We start from the raw sequence: 22,275 nt of genomic DNA, 5'->3' as shown, positions 1-22,275 counted from the left end.
TTCCCGCTTAAGAAGCTAACGGATGTACAGAGGCTTGGTTTGAAGATTGTTTAAAGCTAGCATAAGAGTAACATAATAAATATTTTTACTAACTTAGGAAAAATATTTCTACCGAAAAGTGACTGAACTCAGTCATGCCCAAGCATGCTGATAGTTTTAAACGGCCACGGGTGGCCCTCACCTGTGCTACTCTAGTATCCCCTTCGAGGAGCAGCTAGAGCGTTGTTGAACGCGTTATCATCGAGTGGGCTATGGTCTGGCACTGTCCATGGCCAACTTAGATTACCGGTGGTAGAAGGCCTGCCAGCTATACCCGAGCCCCATGTTAAAAAACGACTAGCAAAATCGCCCCTAAATTAAACTTCTCGGAAAACCCCACTAATTTTAATGTAAACTTCCTTCAGACCAAGGCTTAATTCGGAACAGCGCATTTCTCCGCCTTTTAAAAGAACTCCAACTTTGAATGTTGATTATTCGTCAAATAACGGACGGAAAATAATGAAATTGGTCTCAAAATAATAAAAAATAGATTAGAACTTACTTGACTTCTCATTTAAAACTCGGCCACGAAAAAAATCGGTAAATATATTAAAAATGCTCCAAAACAAAGTCCACTTCCGAATTTTTTCTTCCCAGAGAAAAAGCATTACGAGGAAAACTGGGCTGGTAGCGCACCTAACGGCGAAAGTCGAAGTAGGGGCGATTTTGCTAGTCGTTTTTTTAACATGGGGCTCGGGTGAAGCTGGCAGGCCTTCTACCACCGGTAATCTAAGTTGGCAACTTGGCCATGCACTGTCAGACGGTGTGGACTGCTGGACTAGAGTGTGGTCGTACGTCATAGAAGTTCTTACTTCTATTTATTTTCGTGCCTTAAATAACGTAAAAATTAAGTTGGTAAGTTTGGATATATTTTTTGTGTTTGTATAGTTCATCAAAATTTGAATTAATAATAGGGCAATTATGGCCTGGTACTCTATAAATAATTTAATAAAAAAATTTAAGCCTTGGTTGTTATGGTAGTCCCGCCAGTGCCACTTGGCCTAGCCCGGTCGCCCCTGTACCATGCCTGTAGTCTGTCTCGCCCCTCCTCCAAATAATACAGGCCTAAAACCTCTTTAATTATTAGTTAGACTAATTTTTCAATGCACTGGTCCTCGAGAACAGTTTATTAGTTGAGAATCTATGGGTTAATTTATGGGGTAGGGACAAGTTCTAACTTCCTAAGAACCTGTTTAATATTGTGGAAGATTGTGGGGTGACTGGGGTCATTGGTCCCAAAGAGTCAAGTACTAGTTTATAAAATATCCTTATTCCAAGGCTACCACAACTCTCCAAGAATGTATTAAACTCTTTTTTTGAAAAAGATGATATGGGAAGCGAGTTGAAATAAATGAAGGGGGCTAGCATATGCTTAGACAATAGAGTGCTGTCAGTTGTGACGTCAGTGCCTAGGTAAAACGTCACGAGTCTGCCTTTAGCAATGAGCAGCCATGACAGTTACCGTTTTTTCTTTATGGGAAAACAGCATGGGTGACGTCACACCGGCGCTTCTGACAGCACTCTATAAAGTGCTGTCAGTTGTGACGTCAGATCCAAGGTTAAACGTCATGACTCTGCCTTTAGCAATGAGCGGCCATGACAGTTACCGTGTTTTCTTTATGGGAAAACAGCATGGGTGACGTCACACTGGCGCTTCTGACAGCACTCTATAGAGCTATCTCAGTTGTGACGTCAGTGCCTAAGTAAAACGTCACGGGCTTAGCTTTGGCAGTCAGCGGCCGTGTTTGGTACCACTTTGGTTCTATCGGCAAACAGCATGGGTGACGTCACACTAAGGCTTCTGAAATAGAGCTATCTCAGTTGTCACGTCAGTGCCTAGGTAAAACGTCACGGGCTTAGCTTTGCCAGTCAGCGGCCATGTTTGGTACCGCTTTGGTTCTATGGGCAAATAGCATGGGTGACGTCACACTAAGGCTTCTGAAATAGCTCTATTCACACTTAATTGTTTTTTCTTTTTCTGTTTGTTTTCATTTATTTTAGCAATGACGGAGACAGCTACCTTTAAACGTCTTCCAAAAAATGTTATACCAAAAAACTATGATATTTCTCTAAAACCAGATTTAAATAAGTTAATTTTTGATGGAACAGTGTCAGTTTGCCTCGAGGTTAAAGAGCCAACTGATACTATTATTTTCAATGCGTCAGATTTAACTATTTCTACAGCCGTTTTTGAAGATGCTTCGAAGAAAGGTATTATCTTGTCTGCCGGGACACTAAAGGCTCTTTCAGACGATCCAACTTTTTGACTCAGCTCGATGGGTCAAAAAGTTGTATCAACTTGCTTGCCCAACTTTTGAAGGGAAAAGTGAAATAAATCCTTCCTATTCACACGACTAAACTTTTTTACTGCCAAATGGAACTTTTTAAGCGCCACCTACCTTGGCTCTTAAGAAATAACCCGCGAAAAAGGCTTTTTTTTTTTAATTCATTTTGATTGGCTGGAAAAATGAAATTAAATAGTTGAGTCAGCAAAAATTGGATCACTGATCCAATTTTTCCTAGCCAACTTTTTTGGTGACCCAACTCATCCAGTTTCTATTCACACGATCCAACTAGTTGATTCAACTCGAGTTGACCCATCAAGCCGAGTCTAAAAGTTGGATCGTCTGAAAGATCCTTTACAAAAAAAAGCCTTTTTCGCGGGTTATTTCGTAAGTGCCAAGGTAGGTGGCGCTTAAAAAGTTCCATTTGGCGGTAAAAGTTTAGTCGTGTGAATAGGAAGGATTTATTTCACTTTTCCCTTCAAAAGTTGGGCAAGCAAGTTGCATGATACAACTTTTTGACCCATCAAGCTGAGTCAAAAAGTTGGATCGTCTGAAAGAGCCTTGAGTTGAATTGAATAAAAGACTTACTTCAATATTTCTTATAGAATATGTCCCCAAGTCTGTTAAACTATTAGAAGAAGAACAAATTGCCATACTTTCCTTTGATACCTCGCTTACAGTTGGGACGGGCAAACTTCATTTAGCGTTTCAAGGAATTTTAAATGATAAACTGAAAGGGTTCTATCGTTGCAAGTATACGGTTAATGATGAACAACGCAACTCAGCCGCCACTCAATTTGAAGTATAATGGAAAACCATGGATAAAGAATGCGCATTGCGTGAGGAAATTTGTTTTCACTCTACAGGATAGGCAACTCCCTATCTCGAGCGACAGCTTATTCTGTATATACTCTGTTACAACATCGGTTGTCAGCACACGCAAAGCTGGGTCTCTATGTAATCTAGCTTTGTACGTGCTGACAAGAGACAAAAAAATTCAGGATATTTTAAACGATTTTAAATCCTGAAGATCCTGAAGTTTTTTGTCTCTTGTCAGCACGCGCAAGGCTACGTTACATAGAGACCTAGCTTTGCGCGTGCTGCCAACCGATATTGTGAAAGAGTATATACAGAATAAGCTGTCGTTCGAGATAGGGAGTTGCCGATCCTATAGCGTGAATAAAATTTCCCCACGCGCATTCTTTATCCATGGGAAAACTTTGTATCTTTGCGAAGTTTCACGAGTAAATGGTGTTTTGTACAATTTTTAAAGGCTACTGATGCTAGAAAAGCATTTCCTTGTTGGGATGAACCAGCGATTAAAGCTACGTTTGATGTGACGCTGATTGTGCCTAAAGATCGTGTTGCTCTTTCTAACATGGTAAAAAATTCATAATATTTTTGAACGCTTGTCGGGTTACTTGCCATGATACTAGAAACCTTTTTTTTTTTTTTTTCTCAAAATAAGGCAGGGCTTGTCAAAAAATTTATATGTTTAACTCAGATTAACTTTTCTCTAAAGGTTAACCATGGATAAAGAATGCGCGTGAGGATATTTGTATTCACGCTATAGTATAGGCAACTCACTATCTCGAACAACAGCTTATTCTGTATATACTCAAAAACGGATTTATGGGATAAGAACGTCGGAGTTAGCGAATTCACTCCCCATCCTCGCATACTTTATTGAGAAACTTCGTCTGCTTATATTTTGACTCCACCCACAAATTCTGTACATAGCTACTTATAGAGATCGAATTTGTGGGTGGAGTCAAAATATAAGCAGACGAAGTTTCTCAATAAAGTATGCGAGGATGGTACTAGAGGCTAAAGCTATGATCCGACGTTCTTATCCCATAAATCCGTTTTTGATATACTCTGTTACAACATCGGTTGTCAGCACGCGCAAACCTAGGTCTCTATGTAACCTAGCTTTGTACGTGCTGTCTAGAGACAAAATACATCAGGGTCTTCAGGATTTAAAATATCCACGAGTTTTTTTAGCACGATTGCACGGAGCTCTAGGCCTTTGTTTCAAATACGTGTAGTAGGCTGTAGGAAATTTCACACGTATTTGAAACTAAGGCCTAGAGGTCCTTGCGCTTGAGCTAAAAAACTCGCGGATATTTTAAATCCTAAAGATCCTGAAGTTTTTGGTCTCTTGACAGCACGCACAAAGCTAGGTTACACAGAGACCTAGCTGTGCGCGTGCTGACAACCGATGTTGTAACAGAGTATATACAGAATAAGCTGTCGTCAGAGATGGGGAGTTGCCTATCCTATAGAGTGAAATCAAATTTCCTCACGCGCATTCTTTATCCATGGGTTAACTATCAAATAGGGGTGTGCGAATAACACTTTTTGGGTATCGAACCGGTACTGAATACCAAAAAATTTTCCTTATCAAATACTGAAACGAATAGTTTATTGCAAATCGAATACCGAATAGTTAGGCCTTGGTAAATTTTTTACTAACCGATTAATCGCGAATAGTTAAGCCTAGTATTCGTGAATAGTTAACCCTGATTCTCGCGAATGTTAGGCTTAACTATTCACTATTAATTGGGTAATAACCCTAATATAGAGAGCTTTCAGGTGGGATAGTAGTACGTCACACCTTCCCAAGTCTTACCGCTGTTCTAGTAGCCATATTGGGTGGTCTCAGCTTCATTCCTGCTTTAACCCACCAATATGGCAGCGTAAAATATGTCACGAGGCTCAGCTCCTGCTCGAACTGAAAGCTCTCTATTCGCGAATAGTTAACCCTGATACTCGCGAATGTTAGGCTTAACTATTCGCGATTAATTGGGTAGTAACCCTAATATTCGCGAATAGTTAAAGTAACAGGCGGCTCCATTATCTTCTGGACACGAATTTTACCTTGCCAAAGGCAGGAGCCAATCAGACCAAATGCACTAGGTCCCATTGGTTCCTGCCTTTGGCTTAACTAGCCTTTACCAAGCTTAGCCGCTGTGTAGTAGAAAAGCCATCTTTAAGGGGTACCAACGGAGCCGCCCTTTTCTTTAATACAAAGCAAGGAGAGAAACAATTAGAAGCTCCTAAATTTCAAAATACCACTCCTCATTGGTGGCCAATTATTTCTTAAAATTTTACTAGGCACTTGCTGGTAGTTTTTGATAGGAGATAAATATAATTGGGATGATATTTTTTAATAAGGTCTCTAGTGCCAAGGCCCTAAATTTATGGTATTTGAACTTTAAAGGGACTGTAAAGAAGGCATCGGCGGGTGGGTAAAACGTATTTGAATTACGTCAGAGGCACGTGACCAAGGAGAGGCGTGGTTCAAAGAAGCTTAGTTCGTTTTATTTCGAAAACCACCACTTCATGGAATTGGCGCTGCAATCTCGCAAAAAACAAGGACTAGATGTCCAGTTCCACTCCATGAGGAGTCTTTGTATCTTGGCATCACGTGATGTCTGTGACGTATTTCAAATAATTTTTACCCACCCGCCAATGCCTTCTTTGCAGTCCCTTTAACCGAATAGTCAGTTCGGTATTTGATATTCGTATCAAATAGTGAAAATGGCTATCGAATACCGGATCGAATTATTCGGTTCGGTATTCGATCGAATTATTCGATTGAAACGGTTAACCGTACTACAACTATTAAACAAATTCACCCTTAAAGTTAAAACCAAATATTAACTGAAGTCAATTTTAAATCGGTCATTTAATTCCAGAATGTTATAAGTGACAAAGAAATTGATTCGAATCTAAGGGAAGTAAAGTTTGCTAAAAGCCCCATAATGTCAACTTATCTCTTGGCTTTTATTGTGGGAGAATATGACTTTATTGAAGAGAAAACATCCGGTGGCCTTTTAGTTAGAGTATATACGCCGTTGGGTAAAAAAGAACACGCAAGAACTGCTCTAAATGTCACTATCAAGTGTTTGAAGTTTTACGAAGACTATTTCAACATTAAATATCCTTTGCCAAAATTGGACCTCATTGCCATTGCCGATTTCGCGTCAGGTTAGTGAAATGTCATGAATCTATACAAGAATGTTATTTGTGTGTTATACCCCTTCTAACCTATCTATTTGACTTGGGTGTTGGTTTACAAGCCTATGACTAGTTTCTAGTAGTTCTAAGAGTGAATTGTACAGGGTTGCCACGGGTCAGGGAAAACATGGAAAAGTCAGGGAATTTGATTTTAGTGTGTAAAATTTCTGGGGATAAGTCTTTATTGAAAGAGTAATGAAAGTTTCTCCCCATCGTCTTTTAACACATAAAACTCTAGAGCAATCCTTAAAAATGTCTAGAATTGTTTTTGTAAAGTAAATGGTCTCTAGAAAATCTCTTAGACTGTTATTTATAGTTAAAATGTTTCTTATTAATTTTGGTGCAACAAATACATTGGAAAACTAACTTAATGTAGAGAGTTTATTTAATTATAAGCACTTAAAACGTGCTGCAAAAATTTACACTTTCGGGCTAAAAAGGTCAGGGAAAATCTCAGAAAAAGGTCAGGGAAAATTTCAGAAAAAGGTCAGGGCAAATTTCAGAAAAAGGTCAGGGAAAATCTCAGAAAAAGGTCAGGGAAAATCTCAGGAAAAGGTCAGGGAAAATCTCAGAAAAAGATCAGGGAAAATCTCAGAAAAAGGTCAGGGAAAATCTCAGAAAAAGGTCAGGGAAAATTTCAGAAAAAGGTCTGGGGAAAATTTCAGAAAAAGGTCAGGGAAAATTTCAGAAAAAGGTCAGGGTAAACCGTGGAAAGGTCAGGGAATTTGGCTCTGAAAATTCCGTGGCAACCCTGATTGTAAGACAGTAGGAGGGGGACTATTGAGTGTTACGGCTCCTGGTGGTAGAAGCGCTAGAGAGTCCAGGCCAGCAGCACTCCCCTTACGAAAATAAATCGGTCTAACATGGTCTATTCTTGCACTTTAAACACTAAAAGAAGTCTTATTTTGTTCTTGATTAGTCTAAGTTAAAAATAGGGATGATCGAAGGTTTATTTTAGGCTATTATAAGACCAATATTTAGCTTTAGTTTTAAGATGGTCTAACTTAAGATCCACTTTAGGCTTATGATACGTCTTTGCACGGTCTTAGCCAAGAGCAATTCTGGATTCACTAAATTACAGACCAACATAAAGGTCCTACTTTTTCCTTTTTCCAAGAGGTTCCAGTCTAACATTAAGATGCTTAAGACGTCTTAAAGACGCCTATGTTCAGAGTTAAAGATGGCATCTAAAATCGGTTGCCCTTGTAGACCCACTTATGGCTCTTAATTCTTCCTCTTTCCAAGATGTTCTTCGGTCCGGTCTAACATTAAGATGTTTAGACGTTTTAAAGACGCCTATGTTCAGTGTTAAAGATGACATCTAAAATCGGTTGCCCTTATAGACCAACTTAGAGGTCTTCATTCTTCGTCTTTCCAAGATGTTCTTCGGTCCGGTCTAACATTAAGATGTTTAGATGTCTTAAAGACGCCTATGTTCAGTGTTAAAGATGACATCTAAAATCGGTTGCCCTTGTAGACCCACTTATGGGTCTTAATTCTTCCTCTTTCCAAGATGTTCTTCGGTCCGGTCTAACATTAAGATGTTTAGACGTTTTAAAGACGCCTATGTTCAGTGTTAAAGATGACATCTAAAATCGGTTGCCCTTATAGACCAACTTAGAGGTCTTCATTCTTCGTCTTTCCAAGATGTTCTTCGGTCCGGTCTAACATTAAGATGTTTAGATGTCTTAAAGACGCCTATGTTCAGTGTTAAAGATGACATCTAAAATCGGTTGCCCTTGTAGACCCACTTATGGGTCTTAATTCTTCCTCTTTCCAAGATGTTCTTCGGTCCGGTCTAACATTAAGATGTTTAGACGTCTTAAAGACGCCTATGTTCAGTGTTAAAGATGACATCTAAAATCGTTTGCCCTTGTAGACCAACTTAGACTCCTACTTTTTCCTCTTTCGAAGAGGTTCTTCAGTCCGGTCTAACATTAAGATGTTTAATGACGTCTTAAAGACGCCTATTTTCATGGTTAAGGATGCCATCTAAATTCTGGTGCCCTTGTAGACCAACATAGAGGTCCTACGTATTTCCTCTTTTGAAGAGTTTCTTCAGTCCGGTCCAAGATAAGATGTTTAAGACGTCTTAAGGACGCCTATTTTCATGGTTAAGGATGACATCTAAAAACGGTTGCCCTTGTAGACCAACTTAGAGGTCTTCATTCTTCCTCTTTCCAAGAGGTTCTTTAGTCCAGTCTAACATTAAGATATTTAAGACGTCTTAAAGACGCCTATGTTCAGGGTTAAAGAAGACACCCAAAATCTGTTGCCCTTGTAGACCAACTTAGAGGTTTTAATTCTACCTCTTTCCAAGAGGTACGTTTTTCAGTCCGTTCTAATATTAAGATGTTTAAGCAGTCTTATAGACGCTTATGCTCAGGGTTTAGGATAACGTCGTAAGCTGCAAGTCCTTATAGACGCAGAAAATCATGATCTACATTTTCAGACGTCTATGTTTATTCATGATCTTGTCATATTCCAACACGTTAACAATGTCATTTAGAAAAATATCATCCCCAACCCAAACAGAAGTCTGATGCGAATTAATATTATTGACAGAAATTATTTCTGCGCCATCATTCCTAGTGTAAACAACCATTTTTATGGGATGTCGATTTAAGAAGGCTAGGTCTCCGTTGTAAAGCAATCATCAACTATCAGTTTCTTAACAATAGCAAAATATTCTGGGGTTCGGTTGAAGGGGGGGTTCGTGTTTAAGAAAGAAATAATTTATCCTTAATCTAAGCCACCGTCGCTATTTTGGTATGTAATGAAACAGTTATGTCTTTTCATTCTTAGCAGCGTTAAACTCGTATAAGTTTTCCGTTCGAACAGTTTAAAAGGTCTAAAATAAGTACCTTTAAAAGGGCAGACTGTAGGTCTAGAAATTAAAGCTCGAGACTTTTTGCTTAAGTTCCAAAAATAAGAGGTTTTTAGCCTAGAAACAGCCAGGTTGTGTAAGAAAAAGGCGGGAAATGAACATGCAGACTGTAGAAGGTCAAAGGAAAAAACATGAAAGCGTGAGAAGGTCTAAAAATAAGAGGTTTCTAGCCTAGAAACAGCCTGACACATGCGTGGAAGTATAATAAGAAGGCGGGAAATGAACGTTCGAGCATCGAGCCACAGTCGGGTGAGAGCCTGCAGGTTATGTACATAACGGTTTTTTCGCGCTTCCATATTCCCGTTTTTAAAAGATCTGTCAGGTATCATCGGATTAATTTTCATACTAAACCTGCATCGTTTGACTAAATTGTACCAAGTAAATATTTTACGCTGTTTTAATACTAAGCAGGGAAAAGTATACTTAATATTCTATTTGTGGCGTGTAAATATTTATAGATTTTACCAACGACGCCTGAAATATCTGAAATGGCCAACTTAATTGAGACTATAAACAACGAAAAATGGTAAATCTAAAAAAAAAAGATTTATTCTTTTATGGTGTTCTAAGTTTTAAATGATAGTGAAATAATTCCGATTATTGTAGCCATGCAGCAGAGCAGATGATTCAAATGAAGAATCTATTGGGAAATGCAAGTCCGTCGCCGTTGAGCAACAAAGTGGGAGTGACATTGAAGGAAATGTGCACGAAGACATTATCATTTAAATAAAAATACCTAAAATGCTTAAACTAATGGTGATGATTGAAAAAATATTATATACGTTTATTCCGTGACTCAGCCCGAATTTCTCTTAAACATCGGACGACTTGAATTCAGGCTTCTCGAGAGCATCCTCCAATCAGGCTTCTCGAGAGCATCTTCCATTCAGGCTTCTCGAGAGCATCTTCCATTCAGGCTTCTCGAGAGCATCTTCCATTCAGGCTTCTCGAGAGCATCTTCCAATCAGGCTTCTCGAGAGCATCTTCCAATCAGGCTTCTCGAGAGCATCTTCCAATCAGGCTTCTCGAGAGCATCTTCCAATCAGGCTTCTCGAGAACATCTTCCAATCAGGCTTCTCGAGAACATCTTCCAATCAGGCTTCTCGAGAACATCTTCCAATCAGGCTTCTCGAGAACATCTTCCAATCAGGCTTCTCGAGAACATCTTCCAATCAGGCTTCTCGAGAACATCTTCCAATCAGGCTTCTCGAGAACATCTTCCAATCAGGCTTCTCGAGAACATCTTCCAATCAGGCTTCTCGAGAACATCTTCCAATCAGGCTTCTCGAGAACATCTTCCATTCAGGCTTCTCGAGAACATCTTCCATTCAGGCTTCTCGAGAACATCTTCCATTCAGGCTTCTCGAGAACATCTTCCATTCAGGCTTCTCGAGAACATCTTCCATTCAGGCTTCTACAGAGCATCTTTTATTCAGACTTCTACAGAGCATCTTTTATTCAGACTTCTACAGAGCATCTTCCAATCAGACCTCTCAGGGACATCTTCTAACCATACTTTTAACAGACGTTGTATAGGGCTATTCTATACAGAGGTCTGTAGACCATCTTAAAATCAGACTAAAAATGGTTTCGCGCAGGTGCAAATTATTAAGAGGTTTAAGACCTCTTCTAGACGTCTAGAATACTTCTAAAAGACCTCAAATAGAAGTATTCTAGATGTCTAGAAGAGGTCTTAAACCTCTTAACAATGTGAAGATAGCAACTGGTCTAAACTGCTCCTAAATGAAGACCCATTATTTTCGTAAGGGTCGCTTGATGGTATTTTGTAGGTAAACGTTTTTAAAGCGATGTTTCGAGATACAATAGACCCAACCAACAAATCTTTTGAATTTTTATAATGGCTCACATCTCGTTCTCGTGTTTTGAGGTGAGAAAGGGATAACCTGATTGGCTCGATTTTTGCCTTGCGCAGAACCTGCTTTACCCCAAGAGTCAGACTCTTCAATCAGAAAAAAAACTTATTTTTGTCCCTCAATGACATATATGGTGTTACAGGCAACCTTGTTAGTCACGTGATCCTATCCATTAGATGGAGAAGAGACCTAGCCAACTTGTTTATTTGTTGGTTGGGTCTATTAATTTCATATGAAAGTCCCATAATAACTTGGGAAAGACGCTTCCATCAAGGATTATTTAAAATGTCTAAGGATAAAACGCAGAGAAGGAAATATCGAAAGTAGATGTTCCAAACGGTACCTGGCGGGCACAATCGGCAAACCGGAAAGCCAATATTTTGAAGCGTCAACACGTGACCGGGTTCTTGAAAGTTTTGTCGCTCTCGTCTGCTCTAGCAGATGTACTCAAACAAGGCCTTGGCCTTTCCTATTAAACTAAATTAGTGTAAACTCGCCTCATATATTCCTGAACTGAATTTTTGCTTTAATCTATTATTAAAATTATGATTTTTAGGAATTAACTTCATTCTTGAATCTTGAACTAAATGTTCTTAACGACCGTTAGCAATTCGAAATAGAATTATACAGCATGCTTTCGAAAACTATCTCTGTTTCGTCTATGCTTTCGCGATAATAAGATAGGTGGCGCCATATCGGTACTTCTTTTCCGTTTGACGCACCAAAACAGTAGGTGGAGAAGAGGGGGATGGGTTAAAATACCGGAACAACTAGAGAACATTCCCTTACTATAGAGATCTGTGTGTGCGTTTTATCCTTAGACATTTTAAATAATCCTTGCTTCCATCACGTGACTATTATCATCTTTATCTAAGGTCTCCCAAATCTTACCCAGAGGGGTATTGCCGATATATATTCATTGTTGTAGAAATTAATGTTAATGTTTAATTATATGTGGCATTCCCCTGTTTGTAAATCTTTTAGGTGCTATGGAAAACTGGGGATTGATAACATATAGAGAAACGGCTTTACTTATTGATCCAGAAAATTCCTCATCCATGTCCAAACAGAGTGTTTCGTCTACAGTGGCACATGAATTGGCTCATCAGTGGTTTGGAAATTTAGTAACCATGGTAAATTGGTTTATTTAAAGCCTAGTATTGCTGTGTTGACGCCCAATAGTGTTGCCAATGTTTGAAAGTGGATTTTCCCAATTCCATTTGAAAAATTTCCAACATTTCCCACACCCCCTTTTTATCCCCGCCCCCAGCTAAAATATGGTAGAAAAGTAACAGTCTTATTTATCTGTACTATTTTTTCCTACTAGGTTTAATATGGAATATCAATGCGCATGGCTTTGACAATATGTACAAATGCGCCAAAACGCTATAAAGTTTTAAAATTCTCAAAATATGCTATTTTTTTTTCCAGCGCCAAATTTAAAATCACCGAATTTCTTTCAAAATGTCGCTTGCAATTATTTAACCGAGCAAAATGTTCGAAAATGCAATTATTTTAACACTTAAACAGGAAATTTCCCACATTTGACCGATTTTGGAATAAAATTACCTTTGTCCCACAGAGCCTAAAACCTTACCAAAATTTCCCACGATGTGGGAAATTTCCCACACATTGGCAACACATTCCCACTATACAGCATGTTAAGCTGGTCAATTGTTAGTTTTATACGAAGAGAGTATAAGGAAGGGGAGTAGAAGGCTTGGCTGGAATGTTCTCGCTTTGGAAGTTTCCAGTGTGCGCGCGCATCTTTCTCTTCCCTCTCAGGGGTTGAAATATGGTGAACCGGATATTAGGAGGAAAATAATAACAAATAAATACAAAAGAAAGGAGAGAACTCCCAAAATGTCTTAATACCAAAGCTGCTAGCTTCAACTCCCCCTCTTTATACCCTCTTTGGTTCCAATTTGTTCCTACCGTTGGTTTGTAGCCAGCATGTTAAGGGCGCCAAAGGAGCTTCATTTTCGAGGGGTCGGTCATTCATGAAATCCCGTACGCTATCCGTGAAATCCAATTTAAGAAATCCAAAATCAATGCTGATTTCGAAATCAAATAAAAAAATCCGAAATCAGCAACGAAATCACAAAATCAGTAAAGAAATCATAAAATCAGTAAAAAAATCACAAAATCAACAAAGAAATCACGAAATCAACATAGAAATCACAAAATCACGGGAAAAGTCTCAAAATCCGAGGAAATCACGCGAAAAACCTCAAAATCCAACGAAATCACGGGAAATATCGCAAAATCCGTCGAAATCACGGTAAAAATAGCAAAATCCGACGGAATCCTGGGAAAAATCTCAAAATTCAATGAAATCCATTGGATTTTATCGAATTCTGAAATCAAACAAAATCCGATGAAATCAAACGAAATCCGATGAAATCAAATGAAATCCGACGAAATCAAATTGGATTTCGAAATCCCGTACACTTTTTCCTAAACGTCCGACCCCTCGTTCATTTTGCTTTTCAATAATTAACAGAATTACTGTGAAACTTGAAAAATTTTTTCAATAGGAATGGTGGACTCATTTATGGTTGAATGAAGGTTTTGCTGTCTTTATGGATAATCTGTCCATGGATGGTAGTTAGAAGAAATCTAAACGATACGAAGGTGTCAAAATTGAAATATATATAATTTTTTTTTAGCGTTGCATCCTGAATTTGAAGTTTGGAGTCAGTTTGTTAATGATTATTTTTACCGTAGCCTAAATCTTGATTCTTTGGATAGTTCCCATCCCATTGAGGTATATTTCTTATTAAAAAATTTCTTTTTTTGTTTTTTTTTTAATCCTTAAAAATTAACTTATTATATTACTTTAGGTCCCTGTTAATAATCCCCAAGAAGTCAGGGAAATATTTGATGACATCTCATATGCTAAAGGATCTTCAGTTATTCGAATGCTTCATGATTACATTTCTGATGAAGTTAGTGTATTCTAAGACCATTAACAACCCCCGGGACTCGCAATGCAATAAGATCCTCGTATTGAAATATCCGCCTCTAGGAGTTATGGCTGTTTTCGCGACAACGGTCAGGGTTCATACAAACCTGGAAAACAGGGAAAACCTGGAATAATCAGGGAAATAAATAGTTGACAAAAACCTCAGGGAAAACTCGGGGAAATTTATAATTTTTAGTAAAATTCAGGGAAATTTGCGTCAAAAAGGGGCCGAGTAATTAAGCAAAATGTCCATAAACATCCCCTCCGTAGGATTAACATTACACTAAACTTTGGAGGCTCATAACTCTGGTTATATTAGAGATACGGGGATGTCCTTCGATTATGTAATAGTCCTATTTACCCTTCCCCCCTTCGTTAAGATTTGCTCCATAGGATGCTCCATATACGGGAAAAACCTGGAAAATTCAGGGAAGTATATGGGGAAAAACCTGGAAATCTCAGGGAAATTTGTTTTCAAAAAGTTGTATGAACCCTGACGGTGCCACCAAGCGGCAACGGATAGAATCTTATATAGTGTACTGAACTTCCGGTTCGGGATATCGCCTAAAAAAAGAAATAAGATCGTCTTCTTCTAAGTTCGGAGGCCCAGGGCGTAACGGTTTAACTACAATAATGCCTAATGTACAATTATGTTAAAATAGCAAAATAATATATCGCTGAATTTTAATAACTTACACGTGAACATTTTCATTCCCATCTTCGTCGTGATCCGCCATTTTTAAATAGCAAAGAGGAACCTGTAAACCGGAAATTCGGTACCCTCCTAAAAGTTTCCTCAATATACCGCAAGGGTCGCTAGGATCGCACGTAATAGAGTAATGGCATCTACTTGCCTTTGACTGTATTAAGCTCTATGGGTAGTTAACATGGAGTGCCACTACTCTATAGAAGACCACGAAAAGTAGAAATCTTGCGGTGTGAGTCCCGGGGGTTGTTAATGGTCTTAGGTATATTTAACACCGAGGTGTTTCGCAACTCGTAGGAACTAAATTGGAAATTTTACAGGTATTTAGAAAAGGAGTTACTCTTTATTTGAATCGACACTCTTATAACAACACTCAAACTGAAGATTTATGGCAAGCTTTAGAAGAAGCGAGTGGCTTGCCCATTGGCTCAATTATGAGCACTTGGACGAAACAGATAGGGTTTCCACTTGTCAGGGTATTTTACTACTTTTATGTTCTTTGTAAGGCTTGTTGCGAAAGTATGCAATTTCATTGTTGCGGTTTACCCTATTAGGTTACCTCAAAACAAGTTGGGAATAATAGAGTTCTATCATTAACTCAAGGAAAATTTTCGGCAAGCCAAACTAGTAAGATGTTACATAGTCCCTTTTTTATTCAAAGGGGCTATATGAGCCCAAATTTTTGGGCCTAAATAGTCCCTGTCTATTTAAGCCTAAAATTTGGGCCTAGACACATTTTTTTTATTTGCTGATATCATTAATCCTAGTTTTAATTTATATAATTAACAGCTGATGATAGTTTATGGAAGATTCCTGTAAGTTTCATTACTGCAAGCAGCCCAAATAAAGTTGTCAAACAAATATTATTTGAGACCAAAACCACTGAAGTTTGCATAGAAAATGTTAAGGCTGATGAATGGATCAAGGTAAGGGATGAATTGAAGCTTAAAGGGAGATTGAATTGTCAAGACAAGCATGCGTAAAACATTATTATTATTGGGGAGAGGGGGCTCTCGTCCTAGCAGCAATGCCAGAGGCATATTGTGCACCCTCATATTCAAGCCTTGAAGAGACCAGTGGCCGCATTAAATGGTCTTAGCTGAGAAACAGACCCTTGTGGTTTGGCAGTAGTAGCTGGCACCAGCGCCGGAATCAGTCTTAGAACCATCGGTGAACCAAATAGTCTCACTCCCTGTACCAAAAGCTGAAATTTATTTTTTTCCGTACAAGCTTCAAATGAATAATATGGACTAAAGAGGGCGTGACTCATTTACTTTTCCTTTAAGCGACTAACCCTTTAAGATAACGAGAAGCAAATATCAAACTCATTTAGATATAATAATCTTAAAGGTTTAAAGCCTGAAAATGAAAGATGAAAAACTTAAAGTGCGGGTCCAGTTCATCCCCTCCAAGGTGACTTTTTTACTGAACTCCAGTTTTGGCTTGCAGAAATGCCTCTTGCTTTCGCCAATTAGCCAAAGAGGCTATACGGGGTTTACTTCTGTGGGCGCTGCCATAACCTGTCGGCGGCCTTTAGTTAGTGGCTGACATTCCCTGTCGTCGAACGCGCTCCGTAGCCTTGGCAGAACAACTCTCCGAAAAGGGTGCGGTAACCTCGTAAGTCCCGTATAAAATTTATACCCTTTTTGGTCATCCACTTATAAATCCCGCCCACAAATGCCTTCTCCAATCCCAAGAGGCTATAAATCCCGCCCACAAATGCCTTCTCCAAGCCCAAGAGGCTATAATATTTATACCCTTTTCGGACATGCACTTATGCCTCCTGCTTTCACCAAGCCCAAGACGTTATGGAATTCTTTGGACAAGCCTGCAAAACTGGAGTTCATAAAGAAAGTCACCTAGACCCGCGCTATGCTTTAACTTGAAGCTTGTTTGAAAAGCACATGTATTTTGTGTTTCCGATTTTGGCAGATAATTAATTTTGACGCAAACACTTTTTTTGGCCCAGAAAATGCAATTTTTGTTTTATTTTATCAATTTGAAACTGTTAAAAAATTGTTAGTCAGGCCATTTCAATCTCCCTTTGAGGGGAAACATTCCGAACAGTCTATTCTGGACTGGAATTCCGTCATGTTTCTTTCCCCTCTAAGATTTACTCATTGACAAAAAATTTTTTGCTAACTAATTAGGATTATATTTAACAGTTAAATTTCAATTCCATTGGTTTCTATCGAGTCCAATATTCGAGTGACATGCTAAATCAACTTGTAGCTGCTATTGCGAGTGGAGCTATTGGAATGTTAGATCGTCTCAGCTTACAATCGGATCTATTTGCCCTTGTGCAATTAGGCCAAGCACCAACGACAGAATACCTTCGATTAATAGAGTCATTTATCAATGAAACTGATTATTCAATTTGGAAGGCTATCCACGATAATATTAGGACTCTACGGCTCCTTATATCAAATAAACCAAACTTAAGCGAACCATTTAACGCTTACTGCCGCAACCTCTTCAGTAAAATTTATTCTAGACTTGGTTGGGATGCTAAACCGGGAGAAAGTAAGGAATTTAAGGGAATAATTCCAATAAGGCCAGCAGTGGGTCGTAAAAATTATTTCAAACAGTGTCAATCCATACTGGAGTCTTTGTATCTTGGCGTCACGAGGTGCTTGTGACGTATTTCAAACAGGGTTGCCACAGTACCTGGAAAACCTGGAAAAGTCAGGGAATTTGAAAAAGGGTGTAAAAAGTCAGGAATTTTGAAAATTGTTGTAAAATTCAGGGAAAAGTCAGGAAATTTCCGTTGCATACTGACTTGAAAATGTGTAGTCATGGCCCACTAGGCGCACCAGCTCAAATACGGGACAATTGTAATGTTCTATAGGCCTACATTAACTGTTTCTGATAGTTCCTAATACAGGGTTCGTACGGAACCTGGATAAGTCAGGGATATGGAAAATAGGGGAAAAAGTCTGGTATAAATCAGGGATTTAAAAAAATTTCCTAAAAAGTCAGGGATATGACAGGGATTTCATTTGGTATATCAAACCATTCTTCGAGTAATGCTAAATATGAGCCAGGTGTGAAAAGTGGGTTCTGATAAATACCTTAAAATGGTCAGGGATATTGCTAAAATTTGGTCAGGGATAACCTGGAAAAGTCAGGGATTTTCAATATAAAAATTTCGTACTAACCCTGTAATAAAGTTTACTTAACTACTAAATAGTAGTTTCAATTAAAAACTGTGATAAAATTAGCATAATTGTAAGTGCAAAGCTGATGATAAATATGGAATTTTTAAAGGCTGCATTCTTACTTTTCTGTTAAGTGTAAGTTTGGTCAGGGATATTGGCTTTAAATGGTCAGGAAAAACCTGAAAAAGTCAGGGAATTTTGAAATGAAAAAACTGTGGCAACCCTGTCAAATAATTTGTACCAATTTGCAGCCCATTGCTTGCTTTGGAGTCTTTTTAAGAACGACATTTTTGTTAAATTTTTTATTTAACAAAAATTTTATTTTCAGATCATTTAGACAAGTTGTTACGTAATCTTATCCTAATTTGCGTTATTTCGGCTAAAGATCAACCAACATTAGACAAAGCTAAAAAATTGTTAGAAGATCATATTTCCGGAGCTAACACTTTGCCTGGAGATTTGCGCGCTGCTGTATATATATATTTTATTATTTACTTGGGATTTTCAGGAGTTAGTCTTAAAACATTACATTGTATATTCCATTATACTTTTTTTTAAAGGCTTTTAGGGGAGCCATGGCCGCTTCGAATGATGCCAATGATTTGGAAACTATGATCAAGTTTTACAAAGACAATGATTCGCACGAAGAGAAGCAAAAAATATCATTAGCTTTAGGGTATTTACCTTCGAGAAAATTGCTTGAAAAGGCTTTAGAATTTGGTTTCTCCGTAAGTGTTTTAACTCTTTTCCAAAGCCGATTTAACCGAGGGGTCGGACGTTTAGGAAAAGTGTACGGGATTTTGAAATCCAATTTGATTTCTTCGGATTTCGTTTGATTTCTTCGGATTTCATTTGATTTCGTTTGATTTTGTTTGATTTCAGAATTCGATAAAATCCAATGGATTTCATCGAATTTTGAGATTTTTCCCGTGATTCCGTCGGATTGTGCTATTTTTACCGTGATTTCGACGGATTTTTCGATATTTCCCTTGATTTTGTTGAAATTTGAGGTTTTTCGCGTGATTTCCTCGGATTTTGAGATTTTTCGCGTGATTTCGTCGGATTTTGTGATTTTTCGCGTGATTTCCTCGGATTTTGAGATTTTTCGCGTGATTTCCTCGGATTTTGAGGTCTTTCGCGTGATTTCCTCGGATTTTGAGATTTCTTTTGATTTTGGATTTCGTGAATTTTGTAATGGATTTCTCGATTTCTTTACTGATTTTGTGATTTCGCTTCTGATTTCGTGATTTCTATGTTGATTTCGTGATTTCTTTGTTGATTTTGTGATTTTTTTACTGATTTTATGATTTCTTTACTGTGTTTGTGATTTGGTTGATGATTTCGGATTTTTTATTTTATTTCGAAATCAGCTTTGATTTTGGATTTCTTAACTTGGATTTCACGGGTAGCGTACGGGATTTCATGAATGACCGACCCCTCGGATTTAGCTCTTATAATTACTGTAGGTTTTAATTAAATTACTTCTAAATACAGGACCATGTTCGTTCCCAATCAGCCTATGCCTTTTCAATTGCTGTCTCTCTATTCAGTGAAGAACGTGATTTAGCTTGGAGTTTTTACAAGGAAAATCACCAAGTCTTTAGAGATAAGTTTGAAGGAACGTCATTGGGATCCATGTTAATTAAAACTATTATTGAACACTTTGCCAGTGATGAAAGAGCCAAAGAAATTGAAGTAAATTTCTATTAAGGGTGTTTCTAAAAGGGTGGTAGTACCGAAATACAAGTTATTATTAGATATTTTTTTAGTGTTGGCCCCTAATTTAAAGGGAATGAGAAGCTTCGTTTGAAAAACCTCTAATTTATATAACAAAAGATAGAATTGATTTCTGTGAATTCAAAAATATCAAGCTTTTAATTCTCCGATTTCTAATTATTATTTGGCCGCAATATGCATTTGAAAATGCTTCATATGAAATTATTTGAAATCCACTTTTTATGAAAGGCTAAACTTAGTTTCCCGTTGGGTGACGTCACAGATATATTTTTCACGTGAGATGGTGCCACTCTGTCCGCTATCAGACCCAGAGTTTATACTGGCGAGAAGCTCGAGACGCGTATAGGATTCCCCCGCTTTTTTTTTCTGACGTCATAGTGATGTCATCAAACGGGCGAACAAGCTCGACAAGACCAAATTATTGATATATCGAAACTGAGTTTTCGAGATTTTTCAATGGATTTTAAAAATAGAAACTTTGCTTCAATTATATTAAAAACTTGATATTTTGAAAGTAGAGACTTGAAAGTGTAACGTAATACCACTTTCGTGGTAAAATAGGGTATGAAATTGTAAATTCGCATTCCCTTTAATTAGCGTTGTCTTTCAATTTCTTTTTTAAAGAGGTGATCCGTAAAACATTCTAATTTTAACTTGTTTAGGGTGGCCCTTTGGAAAACATGTCATTGAAGTTAGATTTTCCATTTTCGACTCTCACCATCCTTTTTTTTTTTTTGGAATTAACGCTCTGTATTTTATTTATTTTTACTAATTTGTTATATTGTTTTAGGAGTTTTTTCTTCAGAATCCTTTCAGCGGTGTGGATAGAGCCATTAAACAAGGCGTTGAACAAATTAGGCTTAACGCTAAGTGGTTAACCAGAGACGAAGCGACAATTGAATCTTATCTAAAAAGATACCAATAATTCTGATAGTCCTGGCACGAAATAATATAGAAGCATAAAAAAGTTGTACAAACAGTTTGGTTTTAACTTCTAAGAGACAACCAAATATTATTTATTGGATTTTTCTCATTAAAATAAGGACCATTTTGTTACAACTGAATGAAGATATATTATTTTTAATTAATTGAAAAATTTGTTTTAACGCTGATATAATTCTCCATTTGAAACACGATTTTTTTCTTTCCTATTTTTCATGTAAAATTATGTTACTTCTGCTCTACATTTTCGTTTCTGGTTCAGTATAAAAATAAAAACTATAACTTCATTTTCAAATTATGCGCATTTTTTTTAAATTTTAAAAGAAATTCACATTGAATTTTTTTTTTTTTTTTACATTGAATTCAAACTTCGCTATAGATAGTTTTCACACATTGAGGATTCATACCATTTACACCAGGAGGCCGGGCTATCTGGAGGACAAAAACCCGTCTGCTTTTGGCCTCCAGATAGCCCTGCTTCCTGGTGTAATTGGTATGAATCCTCCATGTGTGAAAACTATCTATTCTTGCACATGTTTTAGACGTCGTTAGTTTGTTCCAAACGGTCATTTGGTGTTATCATTTATTACCTCTCCGTGTGACGTAGTCCAGGAGAGGTTCTGTAACGGCCGTGTCTGTGTGTCTGTCTGTGTGTCTGTGTGTCTGTCTGTTGTTACACTCACGTGACCGCGTTCGCAGTTTGCGTATCGGAGCAAACGTATTCCCAATTTCCGGACCGCATTGACAGTTCACAGAAATTTGGAAAATTGTATTTCTCTCCGTTGGCTACTCTATACTTGAGTTCTCACACCACCATGTTTGGTCTTCGTCCATCCCACATGAACACCAGTCTGGTACTTTTCTGGCTTCCAACACCACCATCTTCTGTTCTTTGTCAATCCCACATTGACACCAGTCTGGACTTACACTGGCTTCTAACACCACCATCCACTGGTCTTCCGTCTATTCCACATAGACACCAATCTGTATCATTGGCTTCTACTCCATTATCATCGTTTCGTTTTAGGATATACGCGGCGATCAGCTAGGGTTACGAGAAACGTCTAGCCTCCCTAAGGTGGGATCGGCCACCAAAGGTTTTCGCAATTGCGCTTTTTCCTTACTATTATAATGGAAACGAATCGTATATATACCCCAAATTTGAAAAAAGCGGCCAAGAGGGGTACCCTTCACTTTAAACGTCAATATTAGCAAAGTTTGAGAAGATAATAGGTATAACTTTATTTTAAACGATTTAACTATTATTAATGTTAATTATTGAAGATTAAAATAATTAAAAATAATTATATTTATTTAAATATTAAAGATAAACCTCTCGTGCAAAGAGAGAGATTATCATTGCCTCCTATATCTACCAAGGCCCGTGCATGCGATATATTTCCTTCATTGCCTCATATCTATCAAGGCCCGTGCATTGTGATATATTTCATTCATTGCCTCCTATATCTATCAAGGCACGTGCATTGTGATATATTTCATTCATTGCCTCCTATATCTATCAAGGCCCGTGCATTGCGATATATTTTTTCAAAACAACAACAAAAATGGGAAGCTCCTCTCAGAAACATAATAATTTCTTTTCTCTGTATATGAAATGAAAATATGGATAATATTGCGCTCCTTTAATGGTATGAATCC

General features: G+C 37.8%; 1 protein-coding gene and 1 long non-coding RNA gene across 2 annotated transcripts; both read left to right on the top strand.

Annotated features, from left to right (window-relative positions):
• The first annotated feature begins 749 nt into the window (after window positions 1-749).
• LOC149619149 (puromycin-sensitive aminopeptidase-like) lies at window positions 750-20,911 on the top strand. The gene is made up of 17 exons (XM_089855224.1): window positions 750-894; window positions 2,041-2,250; window positions 2,930-3,126; window positions 3,598-3,705; window positions 6,026-6,317; window positions 12,093-12,241; window positions 13,646-13,712; window positions 13,778-13,875; window positions 13,952-14,056; window positions 15,100-15,255; window positions 15,334-15,406; window positions 15,569-15,705; window positions 16,945-17,302; window positions 18,266-18,408; window positions 18,498-18,665; window positions 19,432-19,632; window positions 20,465-20,911. Exons 2-17 carry the CDS (start codon window positions 2,043-2,045, stop codon window positions 20,597-20,599), a joined length of 2,595 nt encoding a protein of 864 aa, XP_089711350.1. The 5' UTR covers window positions 750-894; window positions 2,041-2,042; the 3' UTR covers window positions 20,600-20,911.
• On the top strand, window positions 6,325-9,984 carry LOC149619150 (uncharacterized). The gene is made up of 3 exons (XR_016375439.1): window positions 6,325-9,612; window positions 9,693-9,760; window positions 9,841-9,984. It is a non-coding gene; the product is annotated as an uncharacterized LOC149619150 (long non-coding RNA).
• Window positions 20,912-22,275: the final 1,364 nt, after the last annotated feature.

Source organism: Phalangium opilio, unplaced genomic scaffold (assembly GCF_054372755.1).
Source record: "Phalangium opilio isolate 3A_F unplaced genomic scaffold, DU_Popi_V2 ptg000209l_1, whole genome shotgun sequence".
In the NCBI taxonomy this organism is placed as follows: Eukaryota; Metazoa; Arthropoda; class Arachnida; order Opiliones; family Phalangiidae; genus Phalangium; species Phalangium opilio.
Note: the sequence above shows the minus strand (reverse complement) of the source record. Positions and strands in the feature narration are given on the sequence as shown.

Bases quoted from the DNA above. Each gene is read 5' to 3' on its own strand.
- LOC149619149 (XM_089855224.1), top strand. From the start codon at position 2,043: ATGACGGAGACAGCTACCTTTAAACGTCTTCCAAAAAATGTTATACCA. The intron at 12,242-13,645 runs GTAAATTGGTTT...TTTTTTCAATAG, and splicing joins TTGGAAATTTAGTAACCATG to GAATGGTGGACTCATTTATG. The intron at 15,407-15,568 runs GTAAGATGTTAC...TATAATTAACAG, and splicing joins ATTTTCGGCAAGCCAAACTA to CTGATGATAGTTTATGGAAG.